The sequence below is a fragment of the Trichomycterus rosablanca genome, chromosome 9, assembly GCF_030014385.1.
Source record: "Trichomycterus rosablanca isolate fTriRos1 chromosome 9, fTriRos1.hap1, whole genome shotgun sequence".
Taxonomy (NCBI): domain Eukaryota; kingdom Metazoa; phylum Chordata; class Actinopteri; order Siluriformes; family Trichomycteridae; genus Trichomycterus; species Trichomycterus rosablanca.
This window is the reverse complement of record NC_085996.1, coordinates 9,345,518-9,368,312: the sequence shown is the minus strand read 5'-3', so window position 1 is coordinate 9,368,312 and position 22,795 is coordinate 9,345,518. Positions and strand designations below refer to the sequence as shown.

General features: G+C 38.7%; 2 protein-coding genes across 2 annotated transcripts; both read right to left on the bottom strand.

Annotated features, from left to right (window-relative positions):
• Positions 1-7,764: 7,764 nt before the first annotated feature.
• Positions 7,765-9,994, bottom strand: gja10b (gap junction protein alpha 10 b). Its single transcript, XM_063001839.1, has 2 exons — positions 8,570-9,994; positions 7,765-7,803 (listed from the first exon to the last, which is right to left on the bottom strand). Exons 1-2 carry the CDS (start codon positions 9,992-9,994, stop codon positions 7,765-7,767), a joined length of 1,464 nt encoding a protein of 487 aa, XP_062857909.1.
• A 1,585-nt stretch (positions 9,995-11,579) lies between these two features.
• On the bottom strand, positions 11,580-22,309 carry casp8ap2 (caspase 8 associated protein 2). Its single transcript, XM_063001953.1, has 10 exons — positions 22,250-22,309; positions 20,774-20,867; positions 20,175-20,255; positions 19,947-20,053; positions 19,268-19,342; positions 18,976-19,091; positions 15,690-18,850; positions 13,124-15,587; positions 12,935-13,034; positions 11,580-12,820 (listed from the first exon to the last, which is right to left on the bottom strand). Exons 2-10 carry the CDS (start codon positions 20,826-20,828, stop codon positions 12,758-12,760), a joined length of 6,222 nt encoding a protein of 2,073 aa, XP_062858023.1. The 5' UTR covers positions 20,829-20,867; positions 22,250-22,309; the 3' UTR covers positions 11,580-12,757.
• Positions 22,310-22,795: the final 486 nt, after the last annotated feature.

Here is a 22,795-nt window from a genome sequence, read left to right as displayed (position 1 = left end):
TCTACGATTTTGTCCGATTTGCCCCACAGAAATGTGAACAGCCGCACCTCCACAGAGGAATCCTTCTTTCTAATCAGTATTTAATGGAGTGTGAGGTTTTCAGTGTTACGTTTAATACGTTATAATAACAAAAACGGGGATACACTTATATGGGTTTCTGTTTTTTCAGAGGAAAAAATATTCTGAGCTCTTTTAAATGAATTCTGCCCCTGTCTTCACTTAGGCACTTAATGTTTCCACCCCACAGTCACAGTCAGAAATCTGAGTCCACCACTGTCCACCACAAAGATTTAATACATGTGTAAGATTGCAAATTCACAATTCACATTCACATCATGCACAATTATCTGTTAATCTAATACACAGTTTACAGTTAATATGTGTATATACAAACAAATGATGTGATATAATTAATGATAGGTAATCATGTCATAACTATTTGTACATTTTTACTCAAAATGACTTCCAAGTGAAGCAGAATCCAATGGTTTGAATGGTTTGAACTTCCAACTATATAGGCCCACAAAGTTGAATCAGTTCATCTGGACACGAGTTTGTTGTAGAGATACGTTTCGTCACTCAATCCGAATGACTTCTTCAGTGGATTTGTGTACCTGGATTATTGAGCATGCATCAACAGACAACTATATAGGCATTTGCAGTTACACAGTGAAAATGATTTTTATAATTTGAATCTTTTTTCTCTGATTTAGTCAGCAAATTATAGAATAGTTACAAAACAATACTACAATATATGTAATTGAATTAAAGCCAACACATTTTAAGAAATCTGGCAAATATTTATTTGGGTATTTGTCCTATTTAGTCAGTCAGTCTGTCAGGATTGGAACCAGCATGAGTACTTAATGTTAGACTGATAACCCTCTGAACCCATCCCCTAAGACATCTGAACCCATCCCCCACCTCTTTTACAAACTCACGAGTGGAAATGTGCATTAACTGCCCATTTCGACATGTAGGCTCAGAGATCTTGAAGACTGGCTAGTGCTCTTCTGATCAGTAAGGGAAACAGAAGTACCATCCAAGCTCTGCTCTTGGCTTCAGGCCACAAATGCCATGGCTTCATCTTTCTGTGAATGAGCAAAGCCAAGAAGAAACATTATTCAAGCTGCGTCCCAAACCGAATTATGTTCTTTCTTTAATTAAGACACATCCTATGCTTTTGGATTAAAAGTATTTAAGTAAATAAGTTGTAGAACAACATTGTGCTCAATTAGCATATAGGGACTGTGGTAGAGTAGTGGGTAGAGCTTTGGGCTATCAGTCAGAAGACTGGTTCAAATCCAGCCTCTGCTATGCAGCCACTGTTGGGCCCTTGAGCAGGGCCCTTAACTCTGTCTGATGCAGGGATGCCATACAATGGCTGACCCTGCACTCAGACCTCAGAATTCCAAACAAGCTTGCATATGTGGAAATAAATGTGTAAGTGAAACTACGAGGGTTCTTCAAAAAGTTTCAGCACTTTTCAAACTCTATTTATTAAGAATTACAAAAACAAACATCACTTTTCTACATCATCCCCTTCAGATAAATTTTCCCTGCGTCGTACCAACTTATTAATGCCATCAGCAAAAAATGTTTTTAGTTGGGCACGTAGCCACTGATGCACCGCTGCATTCACATCATCATCACATGAAAATCTTCTTCCCCTTAAAGCTTCTTTGCGTGTCCAAAAAGGTTGAAATCAGATGGTGCCAAATCCAGACTGTAAGCGCCTCCCACCCTCACCGTTTGCAAACAAAAATTTAAAAGTTGTGGAAACTTTTTGAAGATCCCTTGTTGTAAGCATCTCATGATTTTGGGAGTTAAATGAAAACTGGAACACTGCGACGGGAAGCACATTTGTAACTTCTGTAACCAGGACATGTTCTAGTTCGCCCCCCTTGCTACCTGCTGCACCCCTTTTGATCACCGATGCAGCCATGCAATAGAAACATCACATGGTGGTGGACTACAGCTTGTTAGTTTGGACTCCGTGACCTTAAGCTCTTCCTCTCTCATCTCGGCGCACTCTTTTACCGTGTAGCACTTCCTAAAGGGTAGATTTCACTTTCAGAACCCTAAAAGTCTGAAACTGAAGCACTTAATGCGCACTTAAAAGTGCCCCCCTTCAAAAAATACAAGAAATAAACACAAATTATTAAAAAAATAATAAAAAATCAACCAAATGTCCATAAAACACTACAGTATGAGTTCATGCTCAGTTCATGTTTGATTATCTGTGAGACTAATAAGCTAAATCAGAGAATCATATTGAAATAAAATGAATAAATAAAAACGTTTGAATGAAATGGCTATTAAACAGCCATTCTCTTTTTGCCCGGAGTGTTTATTTGTTAGAGATTTATATCCATGATAGAATATGCATGCTGCCTGTATATTTTATAGTTTGTCTATTTGTTGGGTAATTGTAGCCCTTAAAATTTTCAATTGGAGGAATGTAGTTATTTTAATAACATTTTAAATGGATTTTAATGAATTTTATATATTAAAGCTTCTCATTTATCTACCTACATCTACTACCTGCTGGAATCCAAACCAGCTCAATTTTGACTTTGATTAATAAGCTTTTGAATTTTGGAAAAGCTTTTTCACCCCGTGGATGCAGATAAAATCAGCCCTTCAGGCGCCATCCATCAGTGATTATAATATTCTATATTTAATATCATTCTGACCCGATCTGTGTAGGATGTCTTGTTTGATTTATGGCCACATGACCTGTGTGCCGGTGTGTTTTTCTTAAAAAAAGAAAAAGTTCAAATGACACACTTACACAAACACAAGAATAGTAGATGGATTGCTCTGTTGTAGCCATTAGAGATCTAGACTTGTGGTGATTGCTAGTTTGTGCTTTTGCTTTGCTTATTTTTCACTTTGTTTAAGGTTTTTTGCTCTTTGTAAAATATTGACAGTATTTACCATTTTGGAATTTTAATCAGGTACAGAACTAAAGATTTATGAGGTTCGAACGGACGGTTGTGCACACATATGCAAGTCATCCCTATAAATGAACTTTTTTCTTTTTCGCTCTACTTGTCGTGATTTAGTAAATGTGGAAAGCATGATGCTCACTAGATAAGCACACTTTAATCGTATTAGGAATTATGTACATTTGATTTCAACGGTTTTTTTTTTACATTTAAAAAATGCTAAAAATTTAAGCTATAATGGCTTCCGTCTTTATAATTGCAGCTATGGGTTGATGTTTTGTTGTTTGTTTTGCCACGCCCTTATTGACTTCCCACCATCTTCATTTAGACTTTTTTATTATAAACAACTAATATGATGAATCAAGTGGTTCATAAACGCACCCCAAGATTTATTTGCTATTTCTGAATTAAGTTTTTGATTGATAGCAGCTCCAGTCTAGCTAGAGTGCTAGCTGGTTAGTATGCTAATTAGCCAGGTGATCATCTAGGCACTGAGTTAGCTTATCGCGTCTCTATTATTTACATCAGAAACAGTTTAAAGTCATTTATCGCTTCTGTACAATTGCGACCTCTGCTGTTTAGTTGAGGTGTCTGCATTAGCACTGGGTGATCTGGAGAACATTAAATTGAGGAAGATTTGCTACAATAACATTGGGTTTTATGCTAACTAGCTACCTAGCAAACCAGCTGTTTACCATATTGGCTATTTAGCCAGGGACTAGCATTGCAATTCAGTCCGCTTCTCATTGTATGCCCAGTCACCAATCTATAAAAGATGGCTAAGTTTATTTTTGCTAGCTAGTAAACCAACTAGATAATAACTTATTTGATGCACTAAAGTAGGTTATACTGACAATATATACATTAATTATGATTACATTGATTAACAAAGAAAAACACGCTTTTTATGCTAGCTAGTTAAGATGCTAGCTAGGTCAAAAGCAAGGAAGTTAATGTGCTAGATAATTGGCAGAGCTTAATTATAATTAGATTGCACAGATTACCAAGTAAAAGACTTTGATACATTATGCTTTCTTCTAAGTAAACAGTTCTCTATCTGCTAATCTGCTAATTAATAAGCTATTTTACTTAATTGTGTTTGCTTGCTAGCTAGCTAGGATTCTGGCTAGCTAGCAAGCCACTGATTTTATATTTGGGTAAATTGGCCTTACAAATCACCAAGTATCACTTGAGCTGTTTTGTGTTTGCTTTCAAAAGCCAACATGTTTCAGTTCATGAACAGTTCACAGGATTTACCCTTCAACCTTACTGTGTTTGTTAGCTAGCTAATTTGGATACTTGCCAGCTAGCTAACAGGGAAACTGCTTTAACTACAAGTTCTATTCCAATGCAGGTCACCACTTGTGGGGTGAAGTCAGTAAGGGCGTTGCATTGGTCAAGGCGATGAGTGGCATATTGATTTCTAGCTTGTGTGGACTCTTGTTGCTTTGCGTTTAGACCCCAGGGTCTCCACAGTCCAAATTATGGAATGTTTTGATGCAGAATTTGGGTCTGAAATAGATGCTTTTGCTTTTGTCTCTCTTGAAACGTTCTTTATGCCTCTTGGTGTCTCTACAACATCTGACTGATTTCTGTTTACTGTAAACCTCACAAATCCAATAAGCTTGTTGTCTTGTTTCATTAAGCTCCATATTTAGCAGCTGTGAATTTTCAGGGCTGTATTACTGAAACCATAACAAACTTTGCTTTTGCATGTTGTCTCAGGGTGAGTGCCAATGGTTTTCATTGCTTAATTTCTGCTTGTTTTTTTTCTTTTCTCTGACAAAACGTTAGCCTGTCATTGTTAGCATTAGATTAGAAGTATAATGTGTCTTCAAGAAAAAAAGCTAACAAGATATCAACCCATTTTTAATTTTATTGTTTGTAAGATAATACGATAATAATCTGCAGTGCATATAAGGAAAATGTGTTCACACACAGTGTTTTAAAAGGAAACGCAACATTGCAGCTTTCCAAGAGGAGAATAGGTTTAACATTAACATTATTATTTGGACTTTTCAAAGACGCCTTTTCAAAGTAAGCTTTTAATCTGACGGTGCGGTGCTTTTTGCATTATGTTACTAAGCTATAAAGAAATACAAAAATTATCTGTTTTTAATCTTGTTGAAATGCTGGTTTATTTTGTGCTGCTTTTCTAAAACATTAACACTGGCTTCTTACAGCTATTTACAAATGGGGATAGCATAATACATTAAAAAAGCATCTTGCCTTTTATTTATAATTTGCTAAACTTATAACAGTATAAAATCTGGGTGGGATGTGCAGGCTGAACTGAATTGATGGAAAGTACAGGCAAAAACAGGCAAAAAAAATGTTTACAAAGACAAGGAGACACGTTTTTACGAGTCCAATCGAACTTGCCATGTATATAGTATGTCAGTAATTGGATAGCTAGGTTTAGTATTTTTCATTTTTGTATGTTTTTTTAAACAAAGAAACTGAAAGAAAAAAACAAATGTCCTTTAATAACTATGCTTATTTCCTCAAGTTTGTTGTTTTTTCGCCCAACTTGGATGTTTCAGAGTAAGGCGAACAGAAGTGCACCTCCGACTTTTTGCCTTAGAACTTGCCGAGGCCATAGTTCACCTTGACGTGAAACGTGTGTATGCAGGGGTCTCCGGACCCCCCCATCTCTCGACTAGCAGAGCGGACTCTCTTTCACTCTTATCTACCTGTGAAATCTCTCATACCTCTCATAACTGGTCAACGACTGTATCAGCAAACCACATCAGGTGTTTTTCTACATGCTTTTTACACAGATTATCGTATTAGTAGATTTTGGTGCATCATTTTTAATGTAATAGCTCTTTGGCTTGTAGACGAGTTTTGTTATATTTTCTTTCTTGCTCGCTTCCTATCTAACTTTATTTTTCCTAGTTGACTGTTTTGTGTTAATATGGTCGGTTTTGAATAGCTGTTATTTGCTTATTCTGAAGAGTTTTTACTTTTTGTTCATTTCTAAATGCTACATGAACCTAATGAATTTAATGACTTAGCCATTGTAAATACGGTATTGTGCAGAACTCATTTTCATGCATTTCAATTGCTAGTGTTATAAAAATGACAGATTTTTGTCATGACACCATTTCTGTTTATGAAATAAAGAAACTTATCATGTACTGTGTTTTGCTTTGTTTTTTTCCCTTCAGTTTTACTAAAATCTTTAGGAAAGAACTGTACAAATTGAATCAGTGCATTAAAACTAAATAGACTGTTATAATTTTTTTTCTTTTGCTGCAAACAACAAAGACCTTTTTTTCTAATTAGAATTCTGGCTACTCAGCTTTCACCCATATCTGCAAAAAAACAGTAACTGCCCCTTTGGTTACTGAATGGTAAAAATGATTCACCAACTTTAGATTTGGATTTTTTTTTTTTGTAGAAACACTATCATTTATCTATGTGTCTTACAATTGTAACCAAATAAATCCAAACAAATAATGGGGTTAGGGCCTTGCACAGGGGCCCAACAGTGGCAAATTTGCAGAGATGGGGCTAGAACCAGCAACCTTCCCAAAACTAGTCCAGCATCTTAACCCATTGGAGCTGAATTATCAGACGTCAAACATTGTATGAACCCTGCAAAACCAAAATGTATATAAAATTAAAAGTTAGCTAGAATATTAAGTCGAGGCTAAATTATTAACAGAAACACATGGGTGGATTATTATCAACTAAAATCATCAACAATGAACAATGATGTGAAAGGCAAATTTCCGCCTTGACTGGGGCTTTACAGATGGTTAAAAAAGCAAAGTGATAAACCCTAAATTGTAAACACATTTGTGTGATCCGTCTTATTTTATTGAGTTTTTAAGTGACCAATATAGTGGGCAAATAAAAATACTAACTGTATGCGACTGTGATAAACTGGGAAATCTTTATACCAGTAACAGGTTTGTGTGCATTGATGGAAGTCCTAATTGTGATGTTGTATTGATATATATTAATGAGGCCAGTAGTTATCCGAAATGAGTCAATAGTGCCAGATAGCCAGACGGTTGACACAAATTTAGAAAGGCGACACAGTTACACCACAAGCTTTACAATGGGTCAAAAACAAAACCGGATACCTGGTCACTAAAGCTTGTGCTTACATGTGCTTTGTTTACTGTTAGATGGCATAATTAGACACTGGAAAAAAAAACTTTAAAATACAGATGTTCAGGAATTTATGATCATACGATCCAAAACAATCCAAATACATTAATTCAAAAACAAACAAAGAATGAGGAATGCTGATAAGTTATGGAAAAGCATTATTTATTGTACATCATTGTTTAAAAAACATTTCTAAAGTCAGTCCTTTGTGAATATACATTACATTACACACTTTTGCCAACATAAGATCCACTTTAAATAATTATCAAATCAACTTTCTCAAAAAAAATTAATAAAGTTTTTTTTTTTTTTTTCAATAAAGTCTTATTTGTATTGTCTAGTTCATCCTGCTTATAGTCTGTCACCAGCTGGAACCACTAACCAGAAATGCACACCATCGACATCCATTTCACTGCGACACATTTGTACACAATTGGGTGCAGCCAGTTCACCATCTGCATGTTTTGGGAGATGGAGGAAAGTCAGTATACCCAGAGGACTAGACACAGGGAGAAGAAGCAAAACCCCCTAGCTGGCAATGAATACACCCGTGAATCTTTTGCCGCAGATGACTTTGGCACAGATGACTGTGGCAACTTCAGAAATCAAATTTACAGATTATAATGACACGGTAAGTGGAAAATTGGGATTAAAAGTGATGACCCATTCCCTGGTGCTCTGCTTGGCAAGTTCACTTTTTCATGATTGAAGACAGTTCCAGGATCATGCTCTGAAAGCATAACAATGTTAGAATTTCATACATACATTTTACTTAAAAAATGTCTAATTATACGTATAACTGCTCTAATAGTAACCATCTGAGCAGATATGCAAGTTTCTAATTGTTTTATGGAGCCAGATCTGATCTTGTAATCCTGTAATAAGTATTTAAATCTAGTTCTGAATGAAGCCAGTTTCAAAATCCAATGCCTTATGAAGACCTCATAGGGCAGTTGTTGAAACCACTCTTTACAATTACTACACCTCCAGTGGTATCATAATACACATAATATACAGTAGTACAGAGGTTACCAACCTCTTCCACCAACCTTCCAACAACCTAACCCCAAAGGCTTTTTATGGCCCTCAAGAAGATTAAAATGAATAATTCTGATGTACTTACTGAAATAATGTATGTATGAGCTATCAAATACTCAGTGTTCATGTTAAAGAGCAGAAAGTTGAAAGAGGAGGTCAGCATTATGCTTTGTATTTGATCTTAAGTAGCAGATACGACATGGAATATGAAATCAGAAATCTCAGCTCTGGACACTGATCAAACTGTAGACAGCGGGATATTGGGTCAGTGTTTTCTGCTCTCACATTTGCAGCAACTAACCTTTAAAAAGACACACTCAAGATTAATTTTTTTTCAAGACAAGATCTGGCTCCAGGACAATAGAGATGATGCAAATGCCTACTAACATTGTTCTGTCACTGTAAAAATATTATGTAGTAAAATACATCTAGTAGCTGTTCTAAAACCAGATTCTTACCATTGACATACGTCTGTCAGTGCCAGGTGAAGGGGTCATGGCAGGGCTTTCACCCTGACCAAGCCTCTTGACTTCAGATTCTGAGCCACTTTTTGATGTTGGACTGCCTTGTGAAATGACCAGCCTGCTTTCAGAAAGTCCTCGGGACATGAAGCTGGCTTTCCTATTTGTAGGGTATTCTGGTGATTCGCTCTCCTCGCTCAGGTCTCTGCAGGTACTCACACGGCTTTGCTTGCATGCAACACTCTGAATGTAGGCTGGGATCTCCAGGTTGCTGGCTCTGAGGGATGCCCGAGGAATAAGCCCAGCACTTCTCGGGGGGGCAGAGCTCCTAGGACCTGAGTCGTCACTGCTGGAGGAGTGAATACGATTGTCCAGGGTGGGGCGACGCTCTGTGGCCCCTAGTTGGCAAATGGTCTCGAACTTAGGCTGGCTTAGTTTATGTGGTTGCTTGTATTGTTGCTCAGATCCAGAAAAGGCATCACTGTTAAACGCCCCTGGGGTTGGCAGATGGTTGCTATGAGGGAAGTTGTGAGGCAAAAAGTCCACTTGCTCGTCTGGCACTAGTGCAATGGATGTCTGGCTTATTTGGCCAAATTTTTGAGGAAAGGATTTGTAGGAGACACATATTTGCTGCATCATGGAATTATTTTTCGACCTGCAGACACTCTCATCATCTTCGACATGCTTGATGCCGTAGATGCTTTGCTTGATTTTTTTTACTCCCAGGTGAAAGATCTCGAGGATGTTTAGAAAAAGGGAAGCACCAGCAATGACAAGCATGAAGATCATGAAAATGTTTTTCTCAGTCGGTCTGGACACAAAACAGTCCACAACGTTGGGACAAGGGTCCGTGTCACACTTGTAAAGTGGGGAGAGTCCAATACCATAGAGGGCATATTGCCCAACTATAAAGCCCACTTCCACCATGGATCTGGTTAAGATATGAAACACATATGTGCGTAATAAAGAACCTCTCAGCGGGGCTTTCCTCAATTTCTTCTGCTCCTCAAGTTTTCTCAGCTCTCTCTCAATCCTTCTGTGCTCATCAAAGATGCCCTCTACCTCCTCCAGCTCCACCTTAAGCTGGGCTTTCTTCCTGTGCCTTTCCTTCTCCAGAGCACGCAATCGATACAGTGCATGGCCCATGTACACCAAGGAGGGCGAGGACACAAAGATGATCTGCAGGACCCAGTACCTGATGAGGGATATCGGGAAAGCTTTGTCGTAGCAGACGTTCTTGCATCCTGGCTGGTCTGTGTTACAAACAAACTCACTTTGCTCATCATCCCAGACATCTTCAGCGGCAACACCAAGGACCAGCATACGAAAGATAAAAAGGATGGTCAGCCAAATTTTGCCCACGATGGTGGAGTGGATGTGAACTTCTTCTAAGATGCTTCCTAAAATATTCCAATCTCCCATATTTGGTATCACATAGCCTAAAGCTGAGATGAGCTAAACATACTCTTGAACGATGTTATAATCTAAGGGTAATGAGCCGAATATCAGCCAGTAAATAAAAATAAAAAGACCTACATGTTTGTGTCACAAAAGTCAACCAATATTTCCCCCTCTTTTAAAGCAGACAAGCTCCTCTCTCTGGTCATAGCTTCAAAGAATGAAGTGCTGACCCAACTCACCCAATGTACAGATACAAGGTTTCCATTGATCTCTGGGTGGCTGGACAGTGACCTGAGGGGAATAGTTAGCACAGTCACTGACAACATAGGCAAAGGAGGGGGAACATGTCAATACTCACCCCTAAGCACATCATTTATTAAACTGCCTTATTATAACTGTGATACATATGCTTCATGGTGCCAGGTACATACAATAACATTTCACTCCCAACAAATAATGTGCCATGTCCAGTTCATAGTATACTGCTAAAAAGCCTATTTTTGGCTGTGGGTTACATAAGCGATTGAACAAGCCAATTGTATCAACAGTGGAAAGCAAATTAGGGGGATTGTAATGATGTTGTATACACCATAAAAAGTTTATACAAGGACACCAGGTTTGTTACAGCATTACAAAAGATAGAACAGTTCAAAAAGGGTATAAGATGGACAAAGGTCTGCTGAGATGACTGGACTCCTAATCACTGACCTCAGTATTTATTAAGGTCCTGTTAAACTTTGGTCATGGACATGGGAATTGTTGTAAGGTTGAAAAATAATAACCTAAACTAAATGACCCACAAACATTTCAGCCATGCTATACATATGCATGTGGATCATCCAGGCTGATGAATTCTCTTAAATTCAAGTCTGAATCTGGTAATAGTCATAATAAATCTGTTAAAAGTCCCAAAAGAAATTTAAAATATAAAAAAACTGAAAAATCATGTCATTTCTATAGCACTTCATTTCTCAGCAATTGACATGAGGACATTGTTTATTATGGCAGAAGGGAAAACATAACTGTGGGCATCCTGCAAAAAAAGTAAATAGAACACAATGGTAACAATGGACCTGCACTTTCTAGAAGCCATTTGCTAAAGTGTCTCCATATTTCTATTGACAGCTAAGAGTTTACACCAAAACTGAACCCTGAGCTTGCATCAGTTAGGAACAAATAATGTAACGTGAAATGTAAGCTCAGAAAAATTTTTTAGGGTAGCAGACAAATCTGAAGCTGCATGTCAGATGATGCCACAAACCAAAACGAGCCAGTTCATCTATAATCAAATAGATTAAAAAAAGTTTTTAATTAGTGTTCAAGAATTAAAACATTACAATTATGTGTGTTAGTTTAGGAAGTTTAATGTTTGCCTGTATTACAATTTGAATGTGGTCATGTACAGCAGATATGTAACGCTAGCGGTCCCATATACAGTCACTGAGGGCCCTTAGGAGTGAATAGTAACAAGGGTTTCAAAAGATGTATTGGTATATAAGCAAAATTTAAAAAAAACCATACACTGATGTCTCCAATAAAAGCTTTTACGCCGAATAAATAAAAGAATCACACAGCAATACAGAAACAACAAATAAATTAGCTTTATTTTTAAAAGTGAAAAAGCTTCCCACAATGTACAATATTTACAATATATTTATTTGAAATAAAAATTTCAGAGAACGCCATCTTTCATACTGCTTTTAGAACAAAAACAAACTAAAATAAAACAGAAGTATTAAAGAACTAAAAAAAACTCGTATTAATCAATATGCACAAAGCAAGCCATGGGGCTTAATATTTTGAGAATCATGGAAATTAAGATTCTTCTAGGGCTAAAATATTAAGGAGGCAGAGAGACAACAAACAGCAACACTTTTATGTAATATTGAGATACTATTATGAACTTGTTTAAAAAAAATGCTTCTATTTATTCAGCTGTCGCCTGGACAAGTAATTTGGGTTTTAACTGTACAATGAAAAGATCCAACACAATTGTCGTACAGGTACGCTGTGTACCACTTGATCATTTTACTTCTTGATGCAGACATATACCAGACTCTCAGAGGTAGATATCAGAAGACAAAACGACTCCAGTGTGTGTCTGGGCAGTCAACAAACTGCCTCTATGAAAAAAACCCTGGTGGCTTTTGCCTTCATGGTTGTGTAGAGCCACACAGGAACAGACGTTTAGAAGAATGAGAGATTACTTTTAAATTGGGCCAAACAAATGCTTGTGAAGTCAGAGGTTGCAGAACTAGCAATGACAAACATGTCATCTTAATCATTGTAAGAAATTACTACACTTACAATTATATCATTACTAACATTTTGTACATGAACATGTGGTTCTTAATGCAGCCAGAAAATCGACTGTAAGCTTGCCAAAACTGTCCAATTAAAAAGAAAGCAGTGGTTAGCGTGGGTATAAGTGTGCAAGCTGTGAGCAAGACCTTCCTGGGTTTTTTCTTTCTTATGAGATCAAGGGTGGTCCTGCAAGACTTCCACCCTTACAAAAAAAACTAAAAAATAATCACCTAAATCTCTGTTTCTCAATAGATCAAACACCATCGACAATACATTTACAGGCAGTAAGTTCCTGAAACTGGTAACAGAAGCTCCTAACAACTACTGGATTCTCAGCACTTGCCTTCACAAAAAGCTGACAGAATCCTCTAACAAGCACAACTGACTGGTTTTCGACATCTGCGCCGGTGGCTTGTGCACCGTCCCGGCTCCCAGAACAACAAGACTTGATCGTCTTGTGCAGATTTAAGAGAGATTGGCTCAGCTTTCCAGCTTTTCTTTCTTCTTAAACAGTTTCATTAGCTGATTGAACCTCTCCTCAATCTAGAACAAAAGAACACGGTTAGCACTTTTCAACAGCTCAAATCTATTAGCAGTGTGTAGTTGAATGGCCAAAGGTTATAAGCACAATCAATATAACTGGAAATGAAAACACACCTGTCCTTGTGACTTTCTTAACTTGGATGAGAGGGCAGCAAATGTCTTCGATGATGGTCCTTTCAGTTTAAGTGCAACAAGAATATCTCGATCTTCCTCCCTTTAAAAAGAAACATCAATTATCAGGCTGCTTGCATTTAATTCTTGGGAACGACTGACAAGGAATATTATGATGTAGTCTTTTATTACCTGGTCCAAGTCACCACCACTTCCCCTTTTTTTCTGATTATATTCTTGGCGGAAAGACTGTTTGGGGACAACTGAGGACTTGGTGATGGAATCTTCTTAGAATGAGTTTTATGGCTTTTTTCCTTGGAAGATTTTGACCTCTTCTTGTGTCGTTCTTTTTCATGTCCGTCTTGCGATCTCTCTCTTCTGGAGCGTTTTGCCTTTGAACCTGAATGATGTTTCTTTCGCTTCCTGGTTTTTTTGTGGCATTCAGGCAGGCCGTCAAAGACGTTGTCTTCGGATTCAGTGGCAGAAGTAGTTTTACCATCAGCTGAGGTAAGTGAGATAGCAGGATCAGTGGATGCAGTGTCCCTAGTGGCATTAGGGTCAACAGTAGCTTGCTCAGCTTGGTTTTCACAGGTTTGAGGCAAGTTGGCAGAATCGTCTCCTTCAAAATCACCATTGAACAAATGGTTAATTGAAATTTGAGCTTCACTTTGACAATTTGAGGTTGCCAGTGGCTGAGCAGCCATGGACGTAGCACTGCCAGGGAATGCTGACGCTTTGTCTTCTTGACATACTGCCTTGGATTCTGCTTCCTGCGTTGGTTCACCGTGAACCCCAGCATGTCTGATCCGCACAATAAAGTGATCATTGGACCTCTCCATTACCTCTGCTTGCATGGGCAAGTTTGGTTTAACCTGGAACACTGCTGAATTTTGAGCCTCCCAGGCTCCCCCTGTACTTGACGTGCAGCTTGAGTTGTCTGTATCGAGAGACAGGTGAATGTCTTGCTCAGTAGCATCTTCTCCATCGAGAAGTGCATCCTCACTGTAGTGAGCGCTAATAATGTTGCTTGGTGTGGACAGCATTTTTACATTCGCAGGGTTCAAAAAGCTTAAGTGGTCATCCGACTTCAAGGGTGAGGGAATGGTCAGAGAGACAGCTAAATCGTCGGCCAGAATGGAGTAGGACTTGTGAGAGTTTACTGAAGTAAAAGCAGGAAGAGCTTGGTTTGGAAGAGCATTAGATGGGACTTCCAGCAAGCAGCTTTCGTCAAGGAGTGCTGGATTTACAGACATTTGAAACTTGCTGTTTGGGGAGGTAAATTTATATGGAGAAACGGGGGCCCATGTCATGCCAAGTTTTAACGGTGTTACAATCTTGCTGGGTGTCATGACTCCAATCAGACTTTCCGCAGACATACCTTCCTTACGTGGAGTGTTTAATGGCCAGTTTTGATTATCACCTAACGAGACACTAGCCTCCAGCAGGTCGGACCCTTGCAAGAGGCACCTGAATATATCTCCCATTTGGGAATCAGTTACCAAATTAAAGGTCAGGCTTGATGCCTGCTGCTCTGTGAGAATCTCAAAGTCTGATCTGTCCTGTATTGATGCATTGTGAGAAAGACGGCGAGCGAAGGTGGGCGTTTGCTCCTGGACAGGAGCGGTTTCTGGAATATACTTTTCCAAGGACAAAACCGCAGATGCTTGTTCATCTGGCAACTTAGCTCCATCCTCCATGGTGGCCTTTATGTTTTTACCACTGCTGCCTAAACCTCGGCCTTTAAACGGCAAGCTGTGCAATGTAGTGGTCTGGTTTGTATGCGGTATGTTTTCAGCCATGCTGAGAGGTTCTTTACGTTGAATCTTGCAAACTGCCGGGGTCAAATCCTCTGTTTCTCTAGGATTTGAAGTTTTGAACCTGGAATGATCGGACACACTCTTAAGTGCTGCTTTTACCTCCTTAAAGAGGAAATCAAACTGTCCATCCACAAAATTCCAGAGCTTCTGCTTCAGATCATCGGCTCTCTGCTCAAAGATGCGGTTCACGATGCCATTGTTGGAGACCTTGCTCATGACATTCGCAATGATCTTATTGACCCTGGGTTTGATTTCCTTTTCTTGGGAGCAAAACTTGTGGAAGTTAACGGTGTCTACAAATTCTGTGAAAGAGGCGAGTGACATATCGATGATGCCACAAAAAGCTGTTTTGGTGACATTTCTATGGAGTTTCATGTACTTTCTCCTAAGCTCTGACCGAATATATGATAACGTGTTCATAAACTCAACAGTGGATGAAATAGCTGCTTTGGATGGAACGGTAACCGTTTTGAATCGCCTTTTACTGGAAGTGGGGCTGTCCGTAGAAGTAGGAGTTGTATTTTTCCCTTGTTCGCAATGGTTGGGAGTAACGGCAGTTTTTATTTGATTAGTTTTTTTCAAAATTGGTGATTTGGGACTGGACTGAATCCTTGATGATGATCTTTTTCTGACTGGAGGACTCTGAATGACCAGAGCCCTCTCCTCATCACTCTCACTGATTATTTCTCCTTCTTCCAGTGCTTCTTGAGTAGCAGTAGAGGTAAGAGCCTCTTGCTGATCTTCAAGTGTGCTAGGCATTACTGGCGAAAGAGGCCGTTTATTCTCCTTGTTCATGTCCATCTTGGTTGCAGTTTTATCGGTGGTGCAAGTTGAAAAATCTGCAAAGACAAACAGATTTTAAATTGTCATTAAATTAAACTTCTAAATTGTGGACTAGCTTTAAGCAATGTTTAATGTACAACCCCAAACAGTATACTAACCTTTGCTAAGACACTTGACATGTTGCTCATTGCCCAAACATTGCGGCTGGACTTTCTTTATCTGGCGGACCGGACTTGTTAGAGGACTTATAGCTTCAGGAATTACTTTGATGTTGCTCAGGGTCAGCATCATAGAATCTTCATCATGCTGTACAACTACTGAACCTGAAGGCTTTGAGTTATTCATCTCATCCTCTGTGGAATCCGGCTCGGAGGAGCTTGCTTGTTCAGATGGAATTTTATCTTCCCTTATAGTGGTGCCAACACTGAGTGTCTCTGCCAGTGACCTTTCCAACGGTTCTATTGGTTTCTCAAGGTCTCTTGAGATATTCATATTCATAACCGTTGGTTTATCTGTACAAGCAGCTTTGCTTTGAGGATTGACATCTACACCGATAGTGCTGGAGACAACTTCCAAAGAAGCAGAGGAATCAACAATTGAACAAGTCTCTGAGGTTGCGTCTACTTCGACAGAGATGGACACTTCCTGCCCAAACATGTCACTCTGAACTGATGGTGCAGAATTCGACTCTGGATTATTATCTACCAGGTTTTCTTCACTTGTATTCCTACTACCAGTAGTTTGCTCCTCTTGTTGGTTCCACACAAGAATGGGGTCTTGTTCCTGGCACAGGTTACCTAAGGGAACAGGTCTATCAGCTGGCTCAGATTCTTCTGTTAAAGGAGCTTCAGCAACCACAGTGTTATTAACCACACTTTGAGGCAATGTTGGACAGATGCCGGTAGCTGATTTATTTAAATCATTCCCTTTTGTAATGAATTCCATTTCTTGCATTTCTGAATCCATACTCAAAGTTTTAGCTTTAGCTGACATGTCACCATCCAAACTGTTAAGGACTTCCAGGTCTTTTTCATTGACTTTTACATCTTGGCATATTGATGGCTCTGGCTCTGTAGAACCAGTGGGTACATCTTGGCCCTGATTACACTGGATGCTGGTATTGCTATGTTCAAGTGGCAGAGCACCAGCTGTTGTAACTGCAGAGTCCTCCATAGCATCTATGGACTCTTGGCAGTTTTCGGCTTCATCAATGACACAGAATTCTTCTCCAAGCTCAAATGAGACTTGGTCCTCGAATGAATTGCTAACAAGGGCCTCATCTGGCTTACCTGGCTCTTTAAGTGTGTGCAGGTTTTGATTTTTAACTGGTGACAAAGTGAGGTTTAAAGTTTCCATGAAAGATAATTTTCTATTTGGACTTCCCTCCTCCGGCATGGTGGGCATGTCAGAGCTGCTGGTTAATGTCCCTGAAGACTTCCTTTTTGTGCTTTGGCGGTCTGTCTGACAACTCTCAGAAACATGACTATCCTTGACAGTTTTGGATTTTTCAGAGGATGAAGACCTCATAGACTTTTTAGAACATCTGTCACTTTTTGATCTGCCTTTCTCAGAGTCAGTGGATGCACCTTTATCTTTGGCACTGTGCTCAACAGTGGTTGAATGCCTGGCATGGGCAGCAGAGCTTTCAGCACCTCTAGAATCATCACGACTGCTCGAAGATATGGTCCTGGGTAACTGCTTCTCAGTAGAGCTTTTACCACTTCTAGAACCATCACGATTGCTGGAAGATTTGCTCCTGCATAACTGCTTTTCAGTATAGCTTTCAACACTTTTAGAATCATTTCGACTGCTGGATGCTTTGCTCCTGGATACCTGCTCCTCAGTAGAGCTTCCAGCACCTCTTAAACCATCACTAATGCTGAAATCTTTGCTCCTAGATGACTGATCCCCAGTAGAGCTTTTACCACTTTTAGAACCATCACTACTGCTGGAATCTTTGCTCCTGGATAACTGCTCCTCAGTAGAGCCTTCAACACCTCTAGAACTATCAGGACTGCTGGAAAATTTGCTCCTGTGTAACTGGTCCTCAGTAGAGCTTTTAGCACCTCTAGACTCATTTCGACTGCTGGGCACTTTGCTCCTGGATAACTGCTCCGCAGTAGAGCTTTTAGCATCCCTGGTATCATCACGACTGCTGGATGCTTTGCTCCTGGATAGCTCCTCCTCAATTTTGCTTGATTTTTTCCTTTTGTTATGATCCTTCCTCTGATCAGTTTTAACAGGAGAAGCATTTTGGTTACTTACAGGAACATCACCACGACTTCTGTCCCTCCCTTCTTTTGTTTGTCTTTCACTGACTTCTTTTGGCATTTTGGAGTCTCGGTCGCTTTCTTTTGCACTCCGTCGCTCATGTTCTTTGCGGGTGTCGGAGCTGGTGCTTCTTTTGTCTCCTCTGCTGCTACTTCCACTCTGTTTAATTCTTCCTTCACTTTCTTGCATCTTCTTTGGCTCACTTTGCTTCATTCCATCACTTCTAGTGTGCCTCCTTTCCGAGATGCTTGTATCCTCTTGCCTTCTTTCCTCTTTTCGGTGATGGTCCCTGTTCCCTTTGTTCTCGGTTGCTCTGTCCAGGGAGGAACCTGATTCCGCAATGCTGCCTTTTATATTTGCAGATGTCTCCAACTTTCCACTTTGTTTTTCCTCTCTCTGTTTGTGCTGAAAATCTTCCTTTCGATCCAGGGTCTCTGTATCCGTTCTAGATGGTCCTTTGGATGACTGAGAGTCACTTCGGGAAGAGGAAGTAAGCTGTGTTTGAGAGACAGGACTTCTTGAGCGCCCAGATCTCCTGGGTAGAACAGGATCGTCGTCTTGCTGATGTTGAACTTTGCTGGATGCACTCCTTGTTGTACGCTCGTTCTGTGCTTTTTTAGGTCTGTTATTATGTGTATTTGTTTGAGGTTTTTCTAAAATGTCTTTTTCTTTAAGGTCTGAGGCTAAACTGTTCGAGTGTGTTGTGAGATATTCTTTACCGCCATCCCTGCCATCTTTCCTAATCCTTGTTATCTCAGGAGCAGTCTCTGAACCTGTATTAACTCTGTCTTTGATTTGAGATGTTTGTTCAGACTGGGAATGTTTGTGGGGAACAGACGACAAATACATTTCATGCCGTTTCAGCGTACTCTCAGTGTTACTCCTGGTGCATCGTTGTGTCTTCCCAGCAGCTGATTCGTCAGGTTTATTTACCCATTTAGTTCTCTCATCCCCTCTAAAATCCTGAGACCCCCTTAAAAGACCAGAGACATTGTTTGAATTTTGGTATCTGTCTAGTGCAGATATATGGAAAATGCCTCGATTAGATCTGTAAGGACATCAAAAGAAGACAACAGAGATGACATCAGAAATGATGTAGAGTATACAATGTGTGTTTATATTCATCTTCATTCATTAAAACAGACAAACCAAACAGAAAGGGGAATCATTTACCTTTTGCTAAGTTTACTTATCTCTTCATCCTTCCTAACAATCTCCATCTTGGCAGTTTTAATAAGTGCACATATGTTTTTCTTAAGAAGAGTGTTTTCCTTGTGTAAACTTGAGTTCTAAAAAAAAAACCAAAAAAAAAAACCACACACAAACATCATATTTGCCGTTTTCTCAAAAGATCAGTTTAACACAGCCTTCTTTCTGGAGGTAAAGCAAAGCCTAAATATTTAAGTTCTTTAATTTCTTTTTCGCTCTAATTATATTTTCAGTCATTCATTTTAAGTATACACACCTTTGTTTGTATCTGCTGCAACTTTGCAAGCAATTCCTGCACTTGGTTTTGAGCAGCATCGAACTTACTTTTCAACTATAAAAGAAGAAAAAAAAACCCAAACCAATAATTAAATAACAACAGCAATACATTGTATGGTCAAAGTATTTACACAACACTTTTAATTTGTGGGTTAATCAATTGCAGCACTGTCTACAGTGCATAAAATCAATCCCAAACACAATGTCTCAAGATATAACTGTTTTTATTACCTAAGATACCAGTCTTAATGCCAAGTGTCAGCTGGAGTGATGTAAAGCACACCACCAGTAGACTGGTGGAAATGTGTTCTCTATAGTGATAAATCTTTACTAAACTGTAGTCTGGGTTTAAGGAATGGCAAAAAATGCGTTCTGTCCTAATTCATAGAGCCAGTTATAAAATACACAACACAACAGCTTGAATGGTGGGACTTATTGGGATGGTTAAGCAAAGATGTGACTGGTCGGGGGATCATCATTAGAAAAGGGCCTACAATCTGGTCAAACAATAACATTTTGTTGGGCTAAGGTTTAAGCACTGAGGACAGTGGAAAGAAGAAAGTCATGAACAATAAACAGTGTTGGATGTTACGTTTTAGCATCCCAATATCTACATCCAGTTTTGCTGTATCTGAAGAATTACAGTCATGACTACTAACCTCACTGTAAGTTGCGTCTTTCTCAACTTGCTCCTTTGTAATGAGTTCCTCATACAAATCCATAGACTCTCTTAATCTCTGTGGTGAGAAGAAAGTTTGCTCTTTACCTGAGGGTAAAAAAAACATTAATTATTATTAAAACATAATAATTAAACGTATTCAACACAACCAAAAAAATCAACTACAAAGGTTGAATGCAATGGGTTTCACTCAGTAGCCCAAACTTACCGCTCCCTCTGTTGTTTTTGGGACTGCCCTCCAGTCCTGAGTAAATATCCACAGAGTCTTCATCATAATTCAGGCCAGAATCTAAATGAATTTAGTTAGAAAAACATTACATCTTACCTGATTTTATTTAAAGCCTGAGCATTAAAGAGCTCAGTTACAAATGTACTTATGTCATTACTTAACAACAATGTACATATAAGATTTAAAATAGACCTTCACACTGAGTAAGTGATGAATGGTTGTCTAGTTGACAACATTTTCTAGTGCATTTTAATTCACTTAAAAATACTCGGCATTGCTCCATGAATCAAATTTAAAAACAATGCACCTTAACTCCTGATTTGGCTGTGACATGAACCAGGGGAAAGGAGGGTAAAAAGAGTTGACTCTACTTTACTCTGGTATTTACTCAAGCAAATGTTAATGTCTTCTATTTTAACTTTATTATATAATTCGAATTAATTATGGCAGACGACCAGATTTGATGAAGTAAATTATATGCAAGGCTTAATGTGTTAGTTAAAACTCATATTTATCTTCTCATATTTGTCTTCTACTTAATCAAACACTGTGTAGAAATAAAATAGTGTTAGACCTACCATAACGATCCTGGTCCAGATCTCCATAAAGCTCATCTATGGCACTCATTTCCATGTTTGTCAGTTATTAAACGTCACTCATTGTTCAAGTTGTCTAAAGGAAACATACAAGATAAGTGCAGTTTTGTCTATTAAAAAACAGAGCATAACAGAGGAATAAAAAAAAAAAATTGTTAACCATGTTCAAAATCCCTTACTGACCTGGTAAATTCACAACAATTTGGAAATGAGATCTGTGACAAAACTAGCAGATATAATCAACCGATACACTTTTCTAAGAGTAAGAAAGAAATACCAAGTCACAGTGATATTACCACCCAAGACATATTTTCAAATACTGTGCCACAAATCTCTCAATAACAGTACAAAATATTCGATTCAACCCTATATTTTATATAGGGTTATAAGGTGCAATAGTGTTGTTGGGATTTTTAACATACTAATGCCAATACTGAAAGAAGATAGAGCTCCAAACAGAAAGTATAAGCTGTAAGTGATTGTAATCCATCAAGCCAAAGGAAAAAATCCTTATTGCATGTGGAAATGCTGTTGGATGTGTTCCTAATAAAGAGGCCAGTGATTATATTCTGCAGCAGCTAAAACACTTGCACCAAAACAACACTTACTACCATGTTCCTGCCATGTCAGTGTTACTGCAGTGCTGAGAATGGTCCACCATCTCAATGGGACTCATACCGGGGTCCCTTTTCATTGATGGATGGGTTAAGGGATTAGACTTATTGGGCGTTTTCTCGAAATAAAACAAAATATGTTATTAGGTGCAGCAGTGTTGTTGGGATTTTTAACATACTAATGTCAATACTGAAAGAAGAATACAGGTCCTACCAAAAAGTATAATCTGTAAGTGTTTGTAATCCGTCAAGCCAAAGAAATGATATAAAGTACAGACGGGCTACAGTCAGTAATTGAATACTTATAATACTTATCAAGTGCATCTATATAGTAGGTGTAGCTCATAGAATGTACAAGATAAGCGAACCTAATAGTGTCCGGTGAGGGAGCATTTAGATTAAAATGTCTGAAGCAATTGATAAACACTACGTCAGAGGACTCGTCAGATTCTAATTTGTTAAATGTTCAGTTAAATATTCAAACTATTATTCAGCACGTAATAATGAAAACAATGAGATGTGCGCCTACAATGGACTGACAACCTGTTGTACACAGGCTAAATTACAAATGGCTTTGTACAGCATACAAAGTGCACTAGAAAGAACACACACACAGCGTTATTCTATACAACACAGAGTGCGCATGTGTAGGGAGCAAGGAGAGATTTGCATCACAGCCAGGTACAATAGCAAGCTAACTGTATCTAGATGTTATAACCTAAACTTCATAACGCTCCAACACATTTATCTATCGACTCTCTGTTAGTCACCACAATGGCCCTCTAAACACACACCCTGCGTGCGAAAATAACAAAAAATAAAGCGTAATTTCATCATTTCTTACCATTTTAGAACAATTCCGTGCATAGAGCCAACAACCTCGGCGCCAACCGAAGCCTTCCGCAAAACAGGAAGTGACGACATTTTCCCGCGGTCTTCCAAGGTCAACTTCCGCTGTTTTCATAAACACAAGTCAAAGTAGCAACAGAATTCAAAACATTGATTTCTGTCTTCACTTAATATTTGTGATTGTTTTAAGTTACGTATTGCAATTATTTTATCCACCCCAAACTACGGTGGCCGAGAAGTGCAAAACAAATTTACATTTCAGAAAACACAATTACAAAAAAACAAAAACAACATTTACAATGAAAGCAAAAACAAATTTACAAGTGCTTGGGTACCCAGTGTTTGTAAATTTGTTTTGGCATATGTAAAAGTGTTTCAGCACTTGTAAATTTGTTTTCGGCATATGTAAAAGTGTTTCAGCACTTGTAAATTTGTTTTCGGCATATGTAATTTTGTTTTCTAAAATGTAAATTTGTTTTGCACTTCTCGGCCGCACATTTCTGACGGAAAAGGTAGGGACAATAACACCGGAAGTGCGTGT